This window comes from Parasteatoda tepidariorum, chromosome 5 (genome assembly GCF_982258835.1).
Source record: "Parasteatoda tepidariorum strain Cologne lab strain chromosome 5, Ptep-v5.0, whole genome shotgun sequence".
Taxonomy (NCBI): Eukaryota; Metazoa; Arthropoda; class Arachnida; order Araneae; family Theridiidae; genus Parasteatoda; species Parasteatoda tepidariorum.
The window spans coordinates 43,927,734-43,946,884 of NC_141759.1; the positions used below are offsets into that span (position 1 = coordinate 43,927,734).

A 19,151-nucleotide genomic window follows, 5' to 3' on the forward strand; every position below is an offset into this window, starting at 1 on the left:
TTCAAAGAATGACGTTTTCCTTCGTAGTGTGGAAGTCTGTGAGAGATGACTTTCGGTATTCCTTCGTTCGGGATCTTTTTTTAAGCCTAATTCATTTTCAATCTCGTTCGCGTGCTTTACATGTTAAATATATTTAATAGACGATGAAAATATAAATCTAAAGAAACACCACGTAAGTGCGGAAGGCCCTAGAGGGTTGCAATTAGTCGAAGTGGCAGTTATTTTCACCAAAAAAAAAATATTCAGAGCCTGTGGAGAAATCATGAAGACACCAAGTAGAGAAAGATTATGGCTTCTATCCCTGGGATCACAGTTACAATCTAAGAGTTAGGCAAAAAAGGAATTTCAATAAAATTAAGAAGGTAGCCGAAAGGTTGTCGATGGAATAAATGTTATAAGAGAGCCGTAATGGCTCCGGGGATACAGCGTTCGCCTTTCAATTACGTGCAGCGGGTTCAAACAACGCCTCCTTTAACTGAAAGCCTCCACACGGTTTTTTATAGGTAGTCCAATCAGACCACTGTGAAGGATATCCACATTCCGAACGAGTCACTTAAAACAAAATCTAGTTAAAATAAGAAAGTGGTAGCAAATATATAACTAAAAATTTGTTTTATTTATGAATATTATTGGTTTGCCTTATTCACTTGTCAACCACTACAGATTCAATTCTCAAATATATATGATGAATTTCTCTCAATTACTTTTATGAAAGGATTTGGGTTCATGCGCACAACTGGTTCACTTTTTAAATAGTCTGCGCGGACTACTTATAAAAGACCGCGTGGAGGCTTTTTGATGTAGGAGGTGAGGGTTTAATCCCATCGATAGCTGATCGAAACGAATTCTGCATTCGGCTTGCACCGACAACAGTGTTGACGTGTAGATGGATCATGGGTTACAGTACCCTTGCCGTGAGGCTTACCGGGGGAGGTTCTAGTGCTCTTCCTTTCCATGTAACGCAAATGCGGGTTATTTCAACGCCTCTTGTAACTGAAAGCCTCCACACGGTTTTTTGTAGGTAGTCCGATCAGACCACTATGAAGGATATCCTCTTTCCGAACGAGCAACTTAATACAAAATCTGGTTAAAATAAGAAAGTGGTAGCAAATACTAAAAATTTGTTTTATTTATGAATATTATTAGTTTGCCTTATTCACTTGACAACCACTACAGATTCAATTCTCAAATTTGTGCAATGAATTTCTCTCAATTACTTTTACAAAAGGGTATGGGTTCATGCGCACAACTGGTTCACATTTTAAATTGTCTGCGGGGACTACTCATAAAAGACCGTGTGGAGGCTTTTTGATGTAGGAGGTGATGGTTATTTTCATCAAAAAGACCTCCACGAAAGCAAATTTATCCCAATAGCTTGATTCAGGAGTTCCCTTGTCTTCTGGATTGGATTCAAATTACACGGCTACGTAGTTGAACATTAGTCGTAAACCCGAAATTCGGGTCGGCTGTTCAACAACGGTTATAAAAAATAATATAAAATAAAATGTTATGAGAGATACCATAATATTTTCTCAATTTCATTACCTTTTTAAAGGTTGTCGCAGCCCTGATATACAGTGATGAACAAATTTAAATGAAATAGTGAAGTAGTTAACTTACCACACCCCACCAGAGGGCGTCTGCGAAATTGCTGAAATTCTCGGGATTGGCTTCTTTCTCGGCCAGGAATACTAGGAATGACGAGAAAATGAGGCCCAGAAAACCGATGTAAAGAGTTGTAAACAGCTCCTGGAAAACAGAACCCAGCATTAAATTTCAGTTGCTTAATAATATTGTAATTTATTACAAGCTTTGTTGCCCGGCCTTTGATTGAAATGGGACATAAAATCCTTTTAGAGCAATTTTCATTTTCGAAAAGGATGGCTTCAGAAATTATTCAAATTTTGTAATTCGGGTTTATTCGCTCCAACTATTCGGAATGCTTACGATTGAATTTTATCAAAAGGAATGTTTAATTTATAATTAATTTAAATGTGATGGACATATTTTATTGTCTTTAATTATTTCGTAATTTTTAACAGAGGTTGTTCTTTCAGTCATAAAATACATCCCTCTATCTTTTATTTACGCTTTTATTTTAATCTTCTGTAATTAAAAATATTTTAAATCATTTTTGCAAGATGTCAGTAAGTGGAAAGATATTTGAATGAGCTATTTGTTTTATATGTTACATTTTGAATTTTCTCCTTGTATTTTTCTTGAATTTTAATTTTCTCTTTTTTGCTTGATATGTTTTATTTTGTATTTTTTGCTTAAGTTGTTTTATTTTCGTTTCAATTTCTTTGACACTTTTCACATGATTGTAGTGATAGATTTTGCTTCAGTATTAGTATTAACATTATTATTAATACCATATTAGAAAGCAGTCTTTTTCTGAAAATAACCGTGTGAGCTGACGACGAAGATATATCTCTTCATTATTTTGTTTTCTTGTTTTTTAATTTTTTTAAGACATTTTAAATAAATATTTTAAAAAACATTACAATTTTTAATAATTTTTCTTCTCTCTTTCTCTTTAAAAATGTTTCTTTGTATTTTTTAACTTATTTTATGAGTACTTGCAGCTTATGCACAGTAAATAAAACTTACTATTTTTTTTTCTTTATTTTATTCCTTAATCTTTCTTTTCTTTTGTATAATGTATAATATATTAAAGAAAGGAATTTATTAAATTAAGAAATTAGTTAAAGAAAGGAATTTATTAAATTAAGAAATTAGTTAAAGAAAGGAATTTATTAAATTAAGAAATTAGTTAAAGAAAGGAATTTATTAAATTAAGGAATTAGTTAAAGAAAGGAATTAATTAGAAATTTATAAAAACAATGAGCATTCATAAGTTTTATTAACTGCTCATAAGCCGCAAGGATATAGGCGATATAATAAGATAAAAATAAAAGAGAATAAGGATAGAAATAAAAAAGAAATTAAAATATAAAAGAAAAGTTATTAAAAAAGTTTAAAAAAATATTAAAAAATCTATCAAAAATTGAAAAAAAAAATAAAAGGCTAGGAAGCAAATAAACAAAAAGATATAACCTCGTCGTCAATTCATATAATTGTCTCCGCAAATTATAGTGCATTCTAGTATTAAATTTATATAAACAAAGCAAATTCTATCAATACAATAGCGTGAGGAACACTGAAAAAGGAAAAGAAGAGAAATCGTGACGAAAATTAAACATATCAAACAAAAAACACAAAAATACAGAAAAATATAAAAAAAAACAAAAATGTCAGAAAAATATAAAATAAAACACAAAAAGTAACATTTAATAGAGGAACAAGCGAAATCAGACGTCCAAGAGTTTGAACAAACCGTTGAAAAAATTTTATTAAAAACAATGGATATTCAACTAATGTACTAATGTAATTTAATTCCATATAAAATAATTGAGTTAATTGTTTTTTAAAATTATGAATAAATTTCATCATGCAAAAAAATTTTTTGTCATTAAAATTGATATTTTTACCTTGTGCAAATCCAATTTCGTGAAATCTGCGGCTAAAAATCTAATATTTACTGAAAGAGTTTTTCAATAATTGTTGATAATTTCTCTAAAAATCATAAAAATTAAATTGTTATGACTAAAATTCAACCCATTTAATATAGGTTGAATTTTAGTTATAACGATTTGTTATAAATTCTGAATTATAATGCGCAATTCCAACTTCGGGGCCAATCATCTAAGATATCAGAAAAATCAAATGCGGCTTGCAAATATATATATATATATATATATATATATATATATATATATATATATATATATATATATATATATATATATATATATATATATATATATATATATATATATATATATATATATATATATTACTCACACGATTATATCCGGAGTGCTTTCTAATTCAAGTGCTTTCCATTTTGAACTTATTTAAAAGCAACCCTTTTTACTTCAGTAATTTCTATGCTGTTGCATACTTTTAAATGCGAACACAAAATTTTTAAAGGCTTAATTTTTATTTCAATTATTTAATTAATTTTACTTATATTTTTGATGCACCTTCTCATCTCCTTTTCACTACAACACCTTAGCACTACTACCCAGAAATCTTTGAAAAACTTTTAATCTTCTCAAAAAATTAGCTACATCTAAAGAACAGGAAATATAAATCTGCTGAATTTAAACTTCTAAAGTTTCTCAAATATACAACCTTTTGTATCTTTTGAAAGAAGAATATTCCATTTAGGAAAACGATCTAAAAAATTCATTGTTTTAACTTGAAAATGAAAACTCAGACAATCTTTTTTTTATTTCATCAAACGGATTCTTATTTCTTTTTATATTTAATTTCAACTCTGCAACACTAGGATTAATTTTGAAAGAAACATAAGAAGATGATACTTGAGTCTTCTAAGCTTTTGGTTATTATGCATTTGAAGAGTACGATATAATTATGTTCTCCTTTTGAAGGATTTAATTACTTTTTTATTGATCTTCACTAACTTTCAGAGACAATTAAAATGTGCATGCGCTGTTAACAATGCTTTTTTAAAAGGAAAGTAATGGAAATGAAATAGTAAAACGCAATAATTGCATTATGCTTCTACTAAAAGTTAAGCATTAAATTTTAAGTATGTTTATTTATTTATCTATTTATTAAGTTTTGTTTCAGCCTTAAGAATTGAATACTTCTCAATTGCTTTGAACTAAGAAAAATTAATCTTTTATCACTATGTTTCACGCAAAATTCAAATAAAATAAACCAACTTAATGTTTTGAATAAAGTAATTTTTTAAACGTGTTAATATTTCAAACTTGATGCGATAATGAAAATTCAGCTTATTAATAATGTTATATTTTATTTACTTAATTAAAGGAAACTTATTCACGCGTTATGAAGTTACGCTGATGAGGATAAGTTATAATAATGAATTTATCAGTTTTTACTTAGACGTGATGGTAATATTAACGCAAATCCTCCTATCAATATTTACGCGTTATGAAGTTACGCTAATGAGGACAAGTCATAAAGTTATAATAATGAATTTATCTGTTTTTAATTAGACGTGATGGTAATATTAACGCAAATCCTCCTATCAATATTTACGCGTTATGAAGTTACGCTAATGAGGACAAGTCATAAAGTTATAATAATGAATTTATCTGTTTTTAATTAGACGTGATGGTAATATTAACGCAAATCCTCCTATCAATATTAACGCGTTATGAAGTTACGCTAATGAGGACAAGTCATAAAGTTATAATAATGAATTTATCTGTTTTTACTTAGACGTGATGGTAATATTAACGCAAATCCTCCTATCGATATTCACGCGTTATGAAGTTACGCTAATGAGGACAGGTCATAAAGTTATAATAATGAATTTATCTGTTTTTACTTATACGTGATGGTAATATTAACGCAAATCCTCCTATCTATATTAACGCGTTATGAAGTTACGCTAATGAGGACAAGTCATAAAGTTATAATAATGAATTTATCTGTTTTTACTTAGACGTGATGGTAATATTAACGCAAATCCTCCTATCGATATTCACGCGTTATGAAGTTACGCTAATGAGGACAGGTCATAAAGTTATAATAATGAATTTATCTGTTTTTACTTATACGTGATGGTAATATTAACGCAAATCCTCCTATCTATATTAACGCGTTATGAAGTTACGCTAATGAGGACAAGTCATAAAGTTATAATAATGAATTTATCTGTTTTTACTTAGACGTGATGGTAATATTAACGCAAATCCTCCTATCGATATTCACGCGTTATGAAGTTACGCTAATGAGGACAGGTCATAAAGTTGTAATAATGAATTTATCTGTTTTTACTTATACGTGATGGTAATATTAACGCAAATCCTCCTATCTATATTCACGCGTTATGAAGTTACGCTAATGAGGACAAGTCATAAAGTTATAATAATGAATTTATCTGTTTTTACTTAGACGTGATGGTAATATTAACGCAAATCCTCCTATCGATATTTACGCGTTATGAAGTTACGCTAATGAGGACAAGTCATAAAGTTATAATAATGAATTTATCTGTTTTTACTTAGACGTGATGGTAATATTAACGCAAATCCTCCTATCGATATTCACGCGTTATGAAGTTACGCTAATGAGGACAAGTCATAAAGTTATAATAATGAATTTATCTGTTTTTACTTAGACGTGATGGTAATATTAACGCAAATCCTCCTATCGATATTCACGCGTTATGAAGTTACGCTAATGAGGACAAGCTATAAGGTTAAAATAATGATTCATCTGTTTTTACTTAGACGTGATGGAAATAAACTCATGTTTGTGAAAATTCCAACACCATGAAGGACTTACGCGAGTGAGCAGAAATTTTCAGGAAATGCAAAGTAGAGTATAATATGCAAATGACTAGAATTTCTGACTTGTAGCGCATGCTGAGCAGCGCCCTCTGAACGGCTGATGGATCTGAATAAATAGATGGCTGCAGCGAGGCGTGTATGGTTATCGGTGGTTATCTGCTAGTGGTAAACGCTAGCTCAGACGTTACGCCTCTTCGACGAAAGAGAGCGAGATTTCAACAACTTACGGAGTTTGAAAGGGGGAGAATCATCGGCCTTTGTGAAGCTGGATGTCTCATAGTGCAGTAGCGGCTCGTGTGTAGCGTTACAGTAGCACAGTGATGCGTGTTTGGAAGCAGTGGACGGACGAGTGTCAGACAACTCGGAAATCCGGGAGTGAACCACGAAATGTCACGTCAGCTTGCGATGATAGACACCTGGTCCGCATGGCGCTGACAGACAGTACGGCTCCCTCTAGACAACTGGCAGCACAGTGGTGAATAGCTACAGGTGTTTCATTGTGTGCTTCATCAATTCGTAGACGTCAACTGCAGCGTGGACTGCACGCAAGGACTCCTTTATACAGGATCACCATCACGCTAAACCTTAGCCGCCTGTGGCTACAATGGGCCAATCAGGCATAAGGACTGGCGTGCTGATTGGCAGCATGTCGTGTTTTCTGACGAATCCCGCTTTAATTTGTGGTACCATGATGGCCGCATTCGTGTCAGACGCTATGCCTGTGAACGCCACCTTCCGGAGTGCATTATCGAATGCCACAGTGGACGAACACTCGGAGTTATGGTTTGGGGTGCCATAGCATATCATGGACGATCTCAATTGCTACGAATTGTGGGTAATTTGAACAATAAACGGTACATCAGTGAAGTTTTACAGCCCCAAGCTATTCCCTTCTTTCAAGCCTTGCCAGGCGCTGTATTTCAACAAGACAATGCCCGCCCTCATATTGCTAGGACTGTTCAATCCTTCCTTGCATTGCGACAGGTACAGTTTCTTCCTTGCCCTGCGTATTCCCCAGAAACGTCACTGATTGAACATGTGCGTCATTTCGTTGGTCGGGGCCTCACTCGTGATCCTTATCCTGTTGCTTCTACGGACGAACTTTGGTTACGCATACAAACTATATGGCATGCTCTTCCTCAGACAGACATTCACACCATGCCATGCCGTGTAGCAGCGCTTATTGCGATGCGTGGTGGCTACACAAAATATTGATTTCCATCTCTTGTTATTGTTTGCTTGTTTTGAAAGTTTAATCATTTATTTGTACCACTATCACTCAACTGTGTAGTAAATTTCATTCAATTATGACGATTTCTTCATGCTGTTGCAATTTTCACAAACAGGAGTTTATTAACGCAAATCATCCTATCGATATTCACGCGTTACTAAGTTACGCTAATGAGAACAAGTTATAAATCCATGTTAAGTAATCCGTAAAATTACAATAACCTGCTTTTATCCATTTAAAAAAAATATGAGGTTTGCCGATTCAAAAAAAAAAAAAAAACTCAAAAAATCAAATAGTTTATTTTTTGTAGGGTTTTGAAAAAATTAAATGAAGTTAGTGATGAACATGACACAAACAGTGTACTTCGAAGGATTAGATACAATCGTTGCACATTATATTTCAAAGGAAATGAGTCTATACGAAAATTACAGTAATTCTAAACAATAATATTACCTCAGTGCAATAGTTCTAAAAATTAAAGAGGTATCCTAAGTGAATTATTTTCTGGCATCATCACCTTTGATTTCCATTGCAACCATTAAAAACTTCTCTTCCTAAACCTGTGGGGACTGTTATGCTATTATAGCATTACATATTTCTCAATTTTGTAACATTTTTTAATTTTATAAACTTAACTTTTTTGTTTTTTCTAAATTCTATTATAATTAAATTAAAAAAAATATATAATTTTTATCACATTTTATTAAAAGCTATGATAAATATCATTATTCTTTTCTTAACAATCAATGTAATTGCTAACTTTCTAATTCAATACCTACGTATAACTCAATTTTTCACTGTGTCGTGACTATTCGAATATTAGAATCTATTTTTAAATTTTTTTTAAGCTACTTTATTTGACTAACCACAAAAATGTTTCGATTCCAGGGTTGTATTAAATTCTCACTATCTTTTTGGTGATTAAGCTGTAACCAGATTACTTAAATTTTAATATTGATAAAGTGGTGTTGGCTTTGTTTTTGGCTATGTTATCTAAAGGTAACTCGTAAACTTTGGATGTTTTCCCATGCTCCTAAGTGTCCTGCAGCAACTATTCATTCACAGAACTTCTTGGCGTTACTATTTGAGGGAGGGGTTTATTCTATGTCGGATGGCCCCTCAGTTTGATCGTTAATAGTTTAAAATTGTCATATAAAAATATTTCTGATCTCGTCTCTCTAAAAAAAGAAGTTGTTGTAAAAGACTTATTATTTTATTTTGTTGATACGACCATATTTGTTTAACTTTAAAAATAATCGTGCTAAATCAAGTTTTTGTTTCAAAAGTTTCTGCAGTAACCCCTTTTTCACTACAAACGACGATGTACAAAGTCGTGGTAGCTCAGGGAATAGAGCACTGGCAATAGGGTTCGAATCTCAGCGATGGCTGGTTGAAACGAATTTTGCACCCGGCTCAGAATGACCACAGTGCTGACATAAAATATCCTCAGTGGTAGACTTGTAAGGATTAGAGTGCTCTCGACATCAGGCTAACCGTGAGAGGTATTCGTGGTTCTTCTCTCCATGTAACGCAAATGTTGGTTTGTTCCATCAAAACGTCCTCCACCAAGACAAATTTCTTCCAATACTTGATCCAGGAGTATCCTTGATTTCGGGATTAGTTTCAAAATTAAAGACTAGGGAGGTGAACATTGGTAGTCATAAACTCAAACTTGGCTCGGTAGTTCAACGACGTTTATAAAATAAAACGACAATGTACAACAGATCCTTCCACTTTGCCAATAAGGCTTTGATAAAACGCAATGTACTAAAAATTTAAATCATTACTAGAATCAATGCTTCCATAGACATTTTAAACGAATTATAATTATCAAATAATATCCGATAAAATCTTCTTAGAAATATAGTTTTTCACAGTTGTATATTTGTAATATAAATTCTTAAAGTTACGTTTAACTTATCTCTAATGGTAAATGGTTAGGGCAAGAAATTACCTTGAACATTCTAATTGGGAAGAAAGTGATCAAATTCTGGTTTCCGAAAATCTGATAGTCTGCAATTAGGCAAGTTCAACCAAACGTTTCCGGTAAGTGTTATCTTTAAACTGAAATCGCTAATTAAATTTAACCTTCGAAATATTCGACAAAGTTTGGACTAATTATATCGACGAACTTATTGTATATGAATAAGGATGTCTCTTTAACTTTGAAGGACTACACCGATATTTTCAGATAACTTTAGAGAAAGTATCTATGTTGCTTTTATAATTAATTTTTGATTTAATAAAATTGATTAAAAAAAGATTTCGTTTTGCATTGTTTACAAATTACACTGGGGAACAATTTTTTTTCTCTATTGCATAGGATTTTTAACAGATCTTTTATACTATCGCATCGTTGAATTCAAATGTGCAATAGGGTTTTCGTAACAAGACACAGTATTTATGCAATTTCATAATATTGGCCGAAACAGGTGTTTAATAGTTCACTCGAGTGAATTCTAACTGTCCCCACTTCTTTGATATGTAAGGCATAGTAGAAAGAATGCTATAACACATTTCAGCTTTTGAAGTTCATATATTTTTTGTCTTAAGAGTTATTTTCAAATAAACATTCAAATATGTATCTATATGTATATAATCCTACACTTTCCTTACAAACTGTGCATTTAGACAAGAATTAAAATAAAGTAAAAATCTCGTTTTAACAAACTTCGTTGTTTTCGGAACAATTCGGAATTTCAGGCTTGAAATTTCCGCCTGCAATTATGATCAGATCATGAACGATAGCCTAACGACTGGTACCTGAAACTCTTCATACTTCGCTTATGGGCTGCAATAGTGGCACTACTCAAAAAATCATGTTTTGAGATAAGTGGGTTTAAAGTTTTCATTGCTAAGGAAAATGCATGAGAAATGCTTTAGTTTGCTTAAACGAAAATTACCTTCAAGTTGAATTATGAGTTGTGCTAGCATTGCTGCTGAAAAGAATATGTATTTTCTTTTTTACACCTGTTCTTAGTCCAAAATGCGTGCTTTTTAAGTTGTGCCAATATTGCTGCCAATGAGCGACACGAATTAGCTCTTTCATTCAAAAATTTAATAAATAAATAGACTAAAAATACTAAAAATTTAATAAATAAATTTAATAAATAATAGAAGACTGGATTAACTTTTATCTTTTTGAAAAAAAAAACTTGAGTATCCGAAAAAAAAGTAATTTAAAGTATCTTATATGCGACAAATTATAAACTTTTAACAATTTAGTGGTTGCTAACGTAAGAAACATTTACCCAATATACACATGCATTGACTGTTTTTCATACAATAAAAGCCCTTTCTTCATAACTGAAATTTTGAAAATTTAACTTTAATGATTTCATTTATTACGTATAGAAAGTGTAATTTTGCAAATTTTAATTGACTTGTTATTCCTCTCAGTCTTCCTTTCAGGACAAGTGCAATTTTTATTCAAAAGATAAAATGTGACATTAACAGGATTTCCTTTTTCACTTCATTCTTGGTTAAGCAAACTATTTCTATTTACTATAATATATTTAATATAACCACCATAAAATTTTTTAAAATTTTCACCATGAAATATAAAATAATAATTGAAATATGTAGTGTTTAAAATTTATTATATTTTATTATTATTATTTTAGACAATTTCTTTGGTTAGCATTTTAATCATAAATTATTAAACTAATTCATATAGTACGGTAAAATATTACTTTAGAGCTTAGTAATTCAAGTAGACTAAACCGAAAAAAACATTTATTGTCTGACCAAAAATTAAAATGTAGTTTCTGTCTCGTTTGTCACAAAGTTTTACAACTATAATCACTAAAAATGTACCTCCCATCCACGTCTTACGAAAGTGATGTGCTCGTTTTAGATCTTCGTATTTTCAGCCCACTTGAAAGAATTAGATTTAAAAATTTTTATTTAATTTTACTATTGTCATATTTGACAATTTCATTTGTAATTATCTTCATTATAATTTATTGAATTTACTGGTTTATTACGTTGAAATATTTCTTGATAAGAGAGATACCTGACAATAGCCAAAATAGTAGCATTTTAAGGGACATAAATTTTAGAAGAAAATTAAAGAGTAGAATTTGGAAAAAAGTTTAAAGCATTCCCTTATTTTTTTAGCTTCCATGTCCTTTGTCTTATCGCATTTTAACCTAAGTAGATACTTTTAGAGTTTAGTAAAAGCTTAACAGCCAACTCTCTTTGTAAATTGTTTCTTTCGTATTAAAGAAAGAGAACCTTTTTCAGGATTTGTGAAAATTAAAAAAGGAACACATCCAGTATTCTTTTTTCTTGTCTTGGAAGTAAGATCTTTTCTATGCATGTGTTTAGGTTGTAAAGACGAGAGTTTTGTACTTTGTAATAAAATGAAGTAGATTAAAAAACACTCAGTTATAACGATTTAAATAGTTTAGTTTAAATGTCGTTGGTTTGGATTAAGAAATCTTTCTATACAAGGATTTAATTTACAAGATCGAGAGTTTCGATCAGCATAGTAAAATAAGAAAATTGTGGTGTGTAACAAAACTAAATAAATTTTAAAAATAATTCGATTGTGCGTTTTCTTTGCCTTAAAATTTAAATCATTTTTATACAATCGCTTTTGTTATAAAAACGAGAGATTTGTTCTGTATTATGAAATAAGCTAGATTAAAAAACTAAACGTTTTAGACAGTCTAAACGTCTTTGTTTTGAAGTTTAAAACCTCGCTACTTAAGGGTTTAGGTTGTAAAGTGGAGGTTAGTTCCGTATTATAAAATAAGACATTTGTTTCGTGTAACAAAATAAAATAAATTATTAAAATCATTCAATAGTAAGTTTCTTTGCATAGAATTTCAAACCTTCTATGAAACTGTTTTGTGAAGCATTAAAATGTAAATTTTGTTCTGAATAGCAATATAAAATCAGACCAAAAAAAGTCATACGTTTCCCTTGTCTTGAAGTTTTAAACCTTCCTATACTAGTGTTTAGGTTGTTAAAACCGCAAGTTTTCTGCGTATAATAAACTATGAAACTGTTACTGTATAAAACTGTAAACTATAAAACTGTTTTGTGACGCATTAAAATGCAAATTTTGTTCTGAATAGCAATATAAAATCAGACAAAAAAAAGTCATACGTTTCCCTTGTATTGAAGTTTTAAACCTTCCTATGCTAGTGTTTAGGTTGTTAAAACCGCACGCTTTCTGCGAAACTGTTACTGTATAAAACTGTAAAATATAAAACTGTTTTGTGACGCATTAAAATGCAAATTTTGTTCTGAATAGCAATATAAAATCAGACAAAAAAAAGTCACACGTTTCCTTTGTATTGAAGTTTTAAACCTTCCTATGCTAGTGTTTAGGTTGTTGAAACCGCAAGTTTGCGTATAATAAGCAATGAAACTGTTACTGTATAAAACTGTAAAATATAAAACTGTTTTGTAACTGATTAAAATGCAAATTTTGTTCTGAATAGCAATATAAAATCAGACAAAAAAAAAGTCATACGTTTCCCTTGTCTTGAAGTTTTAAACCTTCCTATGCTAGTGTTTAGGTTGTTAAAACCGCAAGCTTTCTGCGTATAATAAACTATGAAACTGTTACTGTATAAAACTGTAAACTATAAAACTGTTTTGTGACGCATTAAAATGCAAATTTTGTTCTGAATAGCAATATAAAATCAGACAAAAAAAAGTCATACGTTTCCCTTGTATTGAAGTTTTAAACCTTCCTATGCTAGTGTTTAGGTTGTTAAAACCGCACGCTTTCTGCGAAACTGTTACTGTATAAAACTGTAAAATATAAAACTGTTTTGTGACGCATTAAAATGCAAATTTTGTTCTGAATAGCAATATAAAATCAGACAAAAAAAAGTCATACGTTTCCTTTGTATTGAAGTTTTAAACCTTCCTATGCTAGTGTTTAGGTTGTTGAAACCGCAAGTTTGCGTATAATAAGCAATGAAACTGTTACTGTATAAAACTGTAAAATATAAAACTGTTTTGTAACTCATTAAAATGCAAATTTTGTTCTGAATAGCAATATAAAATCAGACAAAAAAAAAGTCATACGTTTCCTTTGTATTGAAGTTTTAAACCTTCCTATGCTAGTGTTTAGGTTGTTGAAACCGCAAGTTTGCGTATAATTAGCAATGAAACTGTTACTGTATAAAACTGTAAAATATAAAACTGTTTTGTAACTCATTAAAATGCAAATTTTGTTCTGAATAGCAATATAAAATCAGACAAAAAAAAAGTCATACGTTTCCCTTGTATTGAAGTTTTAAACCTTCCTATAGTAGTGTTTAGGTTGTAAAATTCACCGTATAATGAACTATAATTTTTATTCTGAACAACCAAATTACTTAGGATAAACATTCAGTTATAAGTTCTCCTTGCTTTGGAATTCAATACGTTTTCTTACAAATGTTTAGATGTAGAGAAGAGAGTTTCGTTCTTTACACTAAAATATAACTTTTTTCTAAATAAAAATTAGAATTAGGAAAAAAAAATATTCAGTTTTACGTTTTAATTCCTTTAAAGATCACCTTAATATAATTTTACCAGGTGTCAAAGAATTGACTGAAATTTTAGAAATAATTTAAAAAATACTGATGAACGACCTTTATGTTTTTGAAAAAACTATTGAAACTGGTGTAACAGGCTTATCTATTTTCAATAGAATTTTTTTGAAAGGCTGATTTCAAAACTAAGTAATAAAATTTAAAACGATGTTTGATAATAGATATTGAATGCATGCATAATTTTAGAATATTACTGAAAGTCACGAAAACTATAACTAGCTTTTGGTGTTTTATATTGATAAAGTAATAATAAATATTATTAAATGGAATATGGTGAAAATTCGAGTGATGCGAAATATTTTGTCATTAAAGCAAAATAGCTACTTCAAAATATTTCATTTCTCAAATATAGTTTTAGGAAAAGAAATTTGAATAATGGAATAAATTTTGTGTTATAAGTTTATATCCGAGTGTTTCTTTTTTTGCCTTTAGTAATTTTTCTTATGCAAGGTCTAAATAAATGTAGGAAAAAACTGAGATTATATCGAAAATGAGGAAGGTTCTTATTTGCGCTGAAACTCTGAATGAAATTTTTTTAAATTATTACCTTTTTCTTTTCAATTCTAGATGAAAAATTTTAATAAATACAAAATTTAATATAGATACAAAATTTCATATAAATACAAAATATTCATTTAACCAAAAAGTATGAGTTAACTTGTAGTTATCTTTTTTATTTGAGTATGAAAAAATTATGAATATCCTTTATATTAACTTCAGTACATCATCAAATTTGTAAAGAGCCATGTATACTGTATTGAAAACCCTATTCGAACAATATATTTGCATTTAAATGTACCCTCACGCTTATAGCAACAGATCTAGATCCAATCTAATACTTGAAACCTTTTTATAAACTTTTTATAAACCTTGAATAAAAACAGATGTTAATGAAAAGCAATTTTCGTTTTTTATTGATATACTAATATGAATAAATGAATAATTTGGTTCAGAAAACCTAATTTTTATTTTCAAATGAATAAAATTTACTTTGCAAGCAAACTGAAAAAAATTCGTCTACCCCTCACGAAGATAAAAAAAATTAAAAATATGGTACTTAAAAATAAGTTTGAAAATAAATGAAGTAAGTAAAGTAACAAAAGTAACAGAAGTTTAAAGTAAGGTAACAGAAGAAAACAATTAGATCAATAATCTACTGAAGATAAGAATTAGGATATGTGCGTAAGTTTATTGAAGTGAAAATGAAAGTCGATTAGTTCGGAGAATTTTGAATGCATATTTTTCGTGCTATTGCCTAAAGATAGTAATTAGGATATGCGCTTAAGAGTTTGTAGTTAAAGTTGAAGACCATTATTACAGAACGTTCTGCATGTATATTTTCCGTGCATTGTGATGTCATTTGTAAATTTTTACCTGAATATATTCACTTCCGTTTATAATTTGAAGTAATAAACTTTTGGAATAATAAACACAGTGAATAATAATTTCTGTAACTTTCATAACTTTATGGGCTTTGAAACTGTAAGTTTTTTGAAATTTCAGAAAAACTGTTAAACGAATAAATTATAAAAAATTTTGCGTTTCAGAATTTTTTTTCCTTTCTTTTTAACACTAAGTTTACGGGACGCGTTATTTTGATGCATTTCGAATTTTATAAGGAAAGTTACAAAACCCGTTTGCATTTTTATTTTATCTCTTGTAATGACTTTTATCCTTTGATCGAGGTAAATATATATTGAAGTCTATTTTCTTCAAAAGCGTTGAAATATTAAAATTCTCTTTGTAGTATATCTATCTCTACAAAATTTTGAGTAAACATGCAAACACCACATCAATAATAAGGATGAATGTACCGACAATACTTCGATCCGTTATGTCAAATGAAACAAGCGATAAACAACTTTTTGCCGATAAGCAATAATAGAAAGAACAAACGCAGAATGTCAATTGATGTCAGAGTGTCAGATTTTGAAGGTTTCAGTTGCTTAGTTCGAATATTTCATAAATATATATCTCATATTTTCATTTTCTTCTTATAGTATATAATTACGTTGCTTCCTAAGTGCAGAGATGCCAACTGCTCCGGACACACCAAAATAATCGGAAAAAAAACGGTAAATAACTAAGTAAATTTCGCAAATATATAGTGGTGAATTGTATAAGTCTACGAATTATTTAGAAATAGTGGTGGATAAAAATCTACTAAATTGAATTTATTAAACCAAGAATCACAATTAATAAACTACCACTTTAAAATATACATTTGCTGTCCGGAGCAAGTTGGCATCTCTGGTGCTGTTATATGTATTCGTTCATGCGTCAAATTGAGGCGTGCTCGTAGAGATAGGTATATAAGAGACGTCCGTAAACCTATAGTGTTAATAAGCACGTAATGGTAAAGTAAATATTGAATGGAAAGCTAAAAAGGAACACAAAATGGGACATGCTGATGCAAATATATGCATAACTAATTATAAAATTTGGTTTTCAATAAGGGTTTAGGTACATACAATAGATACTTGTAATAATTTGTATAATATTTGTGCATACAATAGATATTTATAATAATTTGTATTTGTATATAATTAATATAATTTGTGATTGGAAAAGCTTATGTTCTGATTTTCTAACGAAATTGTAATCTTTTTGAGCAGAAACTACAAATACACTATTGTTTCATTCAAATTGCATTATTATTCAGTGCAATATATTTAAACAATGCATCTCTTTTTAAACGAAAGATTTTGTTTTAAATTATAAGTTTTTTTTCAATAGAAAAGCTTTTAATTTTTATGATGTATTGACAACTTAAGTAGTTTTCCATCACTAACTTCTAAAAATAAAATGCCAGAAAATAATAAGTTGAAAGAGGAATAAAAATGTTATTACTGCGTGGAACATTCTCATTCTCAAAGATGGAAATAAAATTTTACGACCTAGTAAAAATGAACAAGAAATTCAAATTCATCATAGACGTAAAATTGTTATTCTTTCCAAAATATCGCATTTCTCGTAAGAGTAAATGGAATATTAATTTTTTATTTTCTTTCAGAATTGATATTTCTTTGAAATTCTTGGCTGGAAAAGTATTAAGTGGGATTATTTTGTTCGTCAAAGAAAAGCGCCAATAACAGGTATTAAAAAGAGCAGTGATTTATAACGTGTAACAAGAACGGCTCAGCAATTTCTGGAAGAGATTTTATATAGGGTGTAACTACTCCATAAAAGTATCTAATGTTCCTGTTTTATGATACTCGTTTAAGGGACGTATCGGGGATTATCGAAGAGTATCTGTATTGCGAGTGAAGGAAATTATAGCTAATGTAAATCAGTAATAAGAAATATTCAGTCTATAAAATTCGAACATATTATCTAGTTTGGCAACTAATAAAGCTGCTAAACTAGATAATGTCTCATAAATATATTCGAGAGATTGATTTAATTTTTGCTGTTCAATGAATTAAGATTTAATCACCTTCGAAAATACTGTAGCTAAGACTCATTGACAAAAATAAGAAGAGGTTTCGTATTCTAAGACTTAACGCAGAAAGAATTAAATTGTTTTTTTTTAAAACTTATAACTAGGAAACTTAACTAGGAACTAAGATAGTTAGCAGTACTGCTGATGATCTGGAAAAGTTCAAGTAAGAACAATTTGTTATAATTCCTTTCTTTTTTAGAAGATGTAAGTTATCATTGGTCACCATTAACTTATTAAAAATCATAACAGGTGTAGTTATTTGGACTTGGACATTTAATTGGGTGTCTGAGGCCGTGAAGCATCCTTTTATGATTCATGACGTATAATTATGACGTTGAAAAATATGCTTTATAGCAAATGGTGTCAGACAAAAAAATACAATACACCCGATGACTTAAATAAAATAGTACGAATTTCACAAATTTGCAAAATTGAGGGATAACATTTGATCTAGCATGTTAATAAAGTGAGAAAAAATCTATACATATTTACTATGAGTGATTAATAAAGTAGTTGGAATATTTACAAACAATATTGGGATAGTACAAATGCGACGACTTTTCCGTTTAACTCAGATGGGACACATATGTCGCTTTTATGTATTTTCTTTCTCAAGCTCGAATTACAAGCAAAAATATATTTTGAGCATTCTTAATTAAAAAAAAACAGTCTAATAGTGGCTAAAAAAATCTGTTAGATTATCGGAATTATATTTGTATTATAACATAAAATCCAAAAATAAGTAGAGGGAAATTTTTTTTTCTATTCATGTTCAAAAATTTATCAATATAATTAATTTTTTAAATAGAGAAATTTTATTGATGTGTAACTGTTTCGCTTAAATTTAAATAGCTGCAAATAAGTGAAAATATGAAAAATTAATTTTTAGAAGTAAGCCGCGTATGGAAAATTTTACTTTTAACACAGAATAAAGAAACACCTGTGTTTCATGCTATATTTCATAACCATAAATTATTAAAATGCTATATGTAATATTTTTCACTTACTTTGACCTGAATTAATACGAAGTAATGAAAAAAAAAGAATGAAAAATATGTTTAATAAAAATTCGGAGTCAACAGGAATAAATTGTGCGATTATAGGAACAAATGATTAAAATTGATATGATAATAGCAAGACGTACAAAAATAAACTTGCGTATAAAAGGTACGAAAATAATGATTTGTGGAATGTCAAAAATAGAGAATCTAAGAAGTGTAGGAATCAAAATACACACAAATTATTTTGATATGAAGCATTATAAATTTTGGAACAATTTAAAAATGCTCAAATTTGTATGGATGAAGATTCATTTAACTCTCCTTTTGTGCTAAGAGACACTGCAATCTGCTATATTAATAATCTTAACCATTCAAATTTTAATTCATTATTCCGAAAATTAATCTTTTTTTTTCAAAGAAATCAATTTTCGAGAGGCGCGTTATTTCATTTTGGAAAAAACCAAAGTTCTTGAATCGTTTGTATTTAACACTTTTAGACAGCAATAACATTAACAAAACAATACCATTATTAATCATTCAAGTAAAGAAAAATCTATTTTCATA

General features: G+C 29.6%; 1 protein-coding gene across 1 annotated transcript in view; it reads right to left on the reverse strand.

The window, feature by feature from the left end:
- The window catches only part of LOC107452319 (potassium voltage-gated channel subfamily KQT member 1-like), a 380,328-nt gene that overhangs the window by 39,603 nt on the left and 321,574 nt on the right, over positions 1 to 19,151 (reverse strand). Inside the window, exon 5 of the mRNA XM_087163791.1 lies at positions 1,621 to 1,749. Coding sequence (XP_087019917.1) covers positions 1,621 to 1,749 — 129 coding nt within the window. The remainder of the gene's footprint in view (positions 1 to 1,620; positions 1,750 to 19,151) is intronic.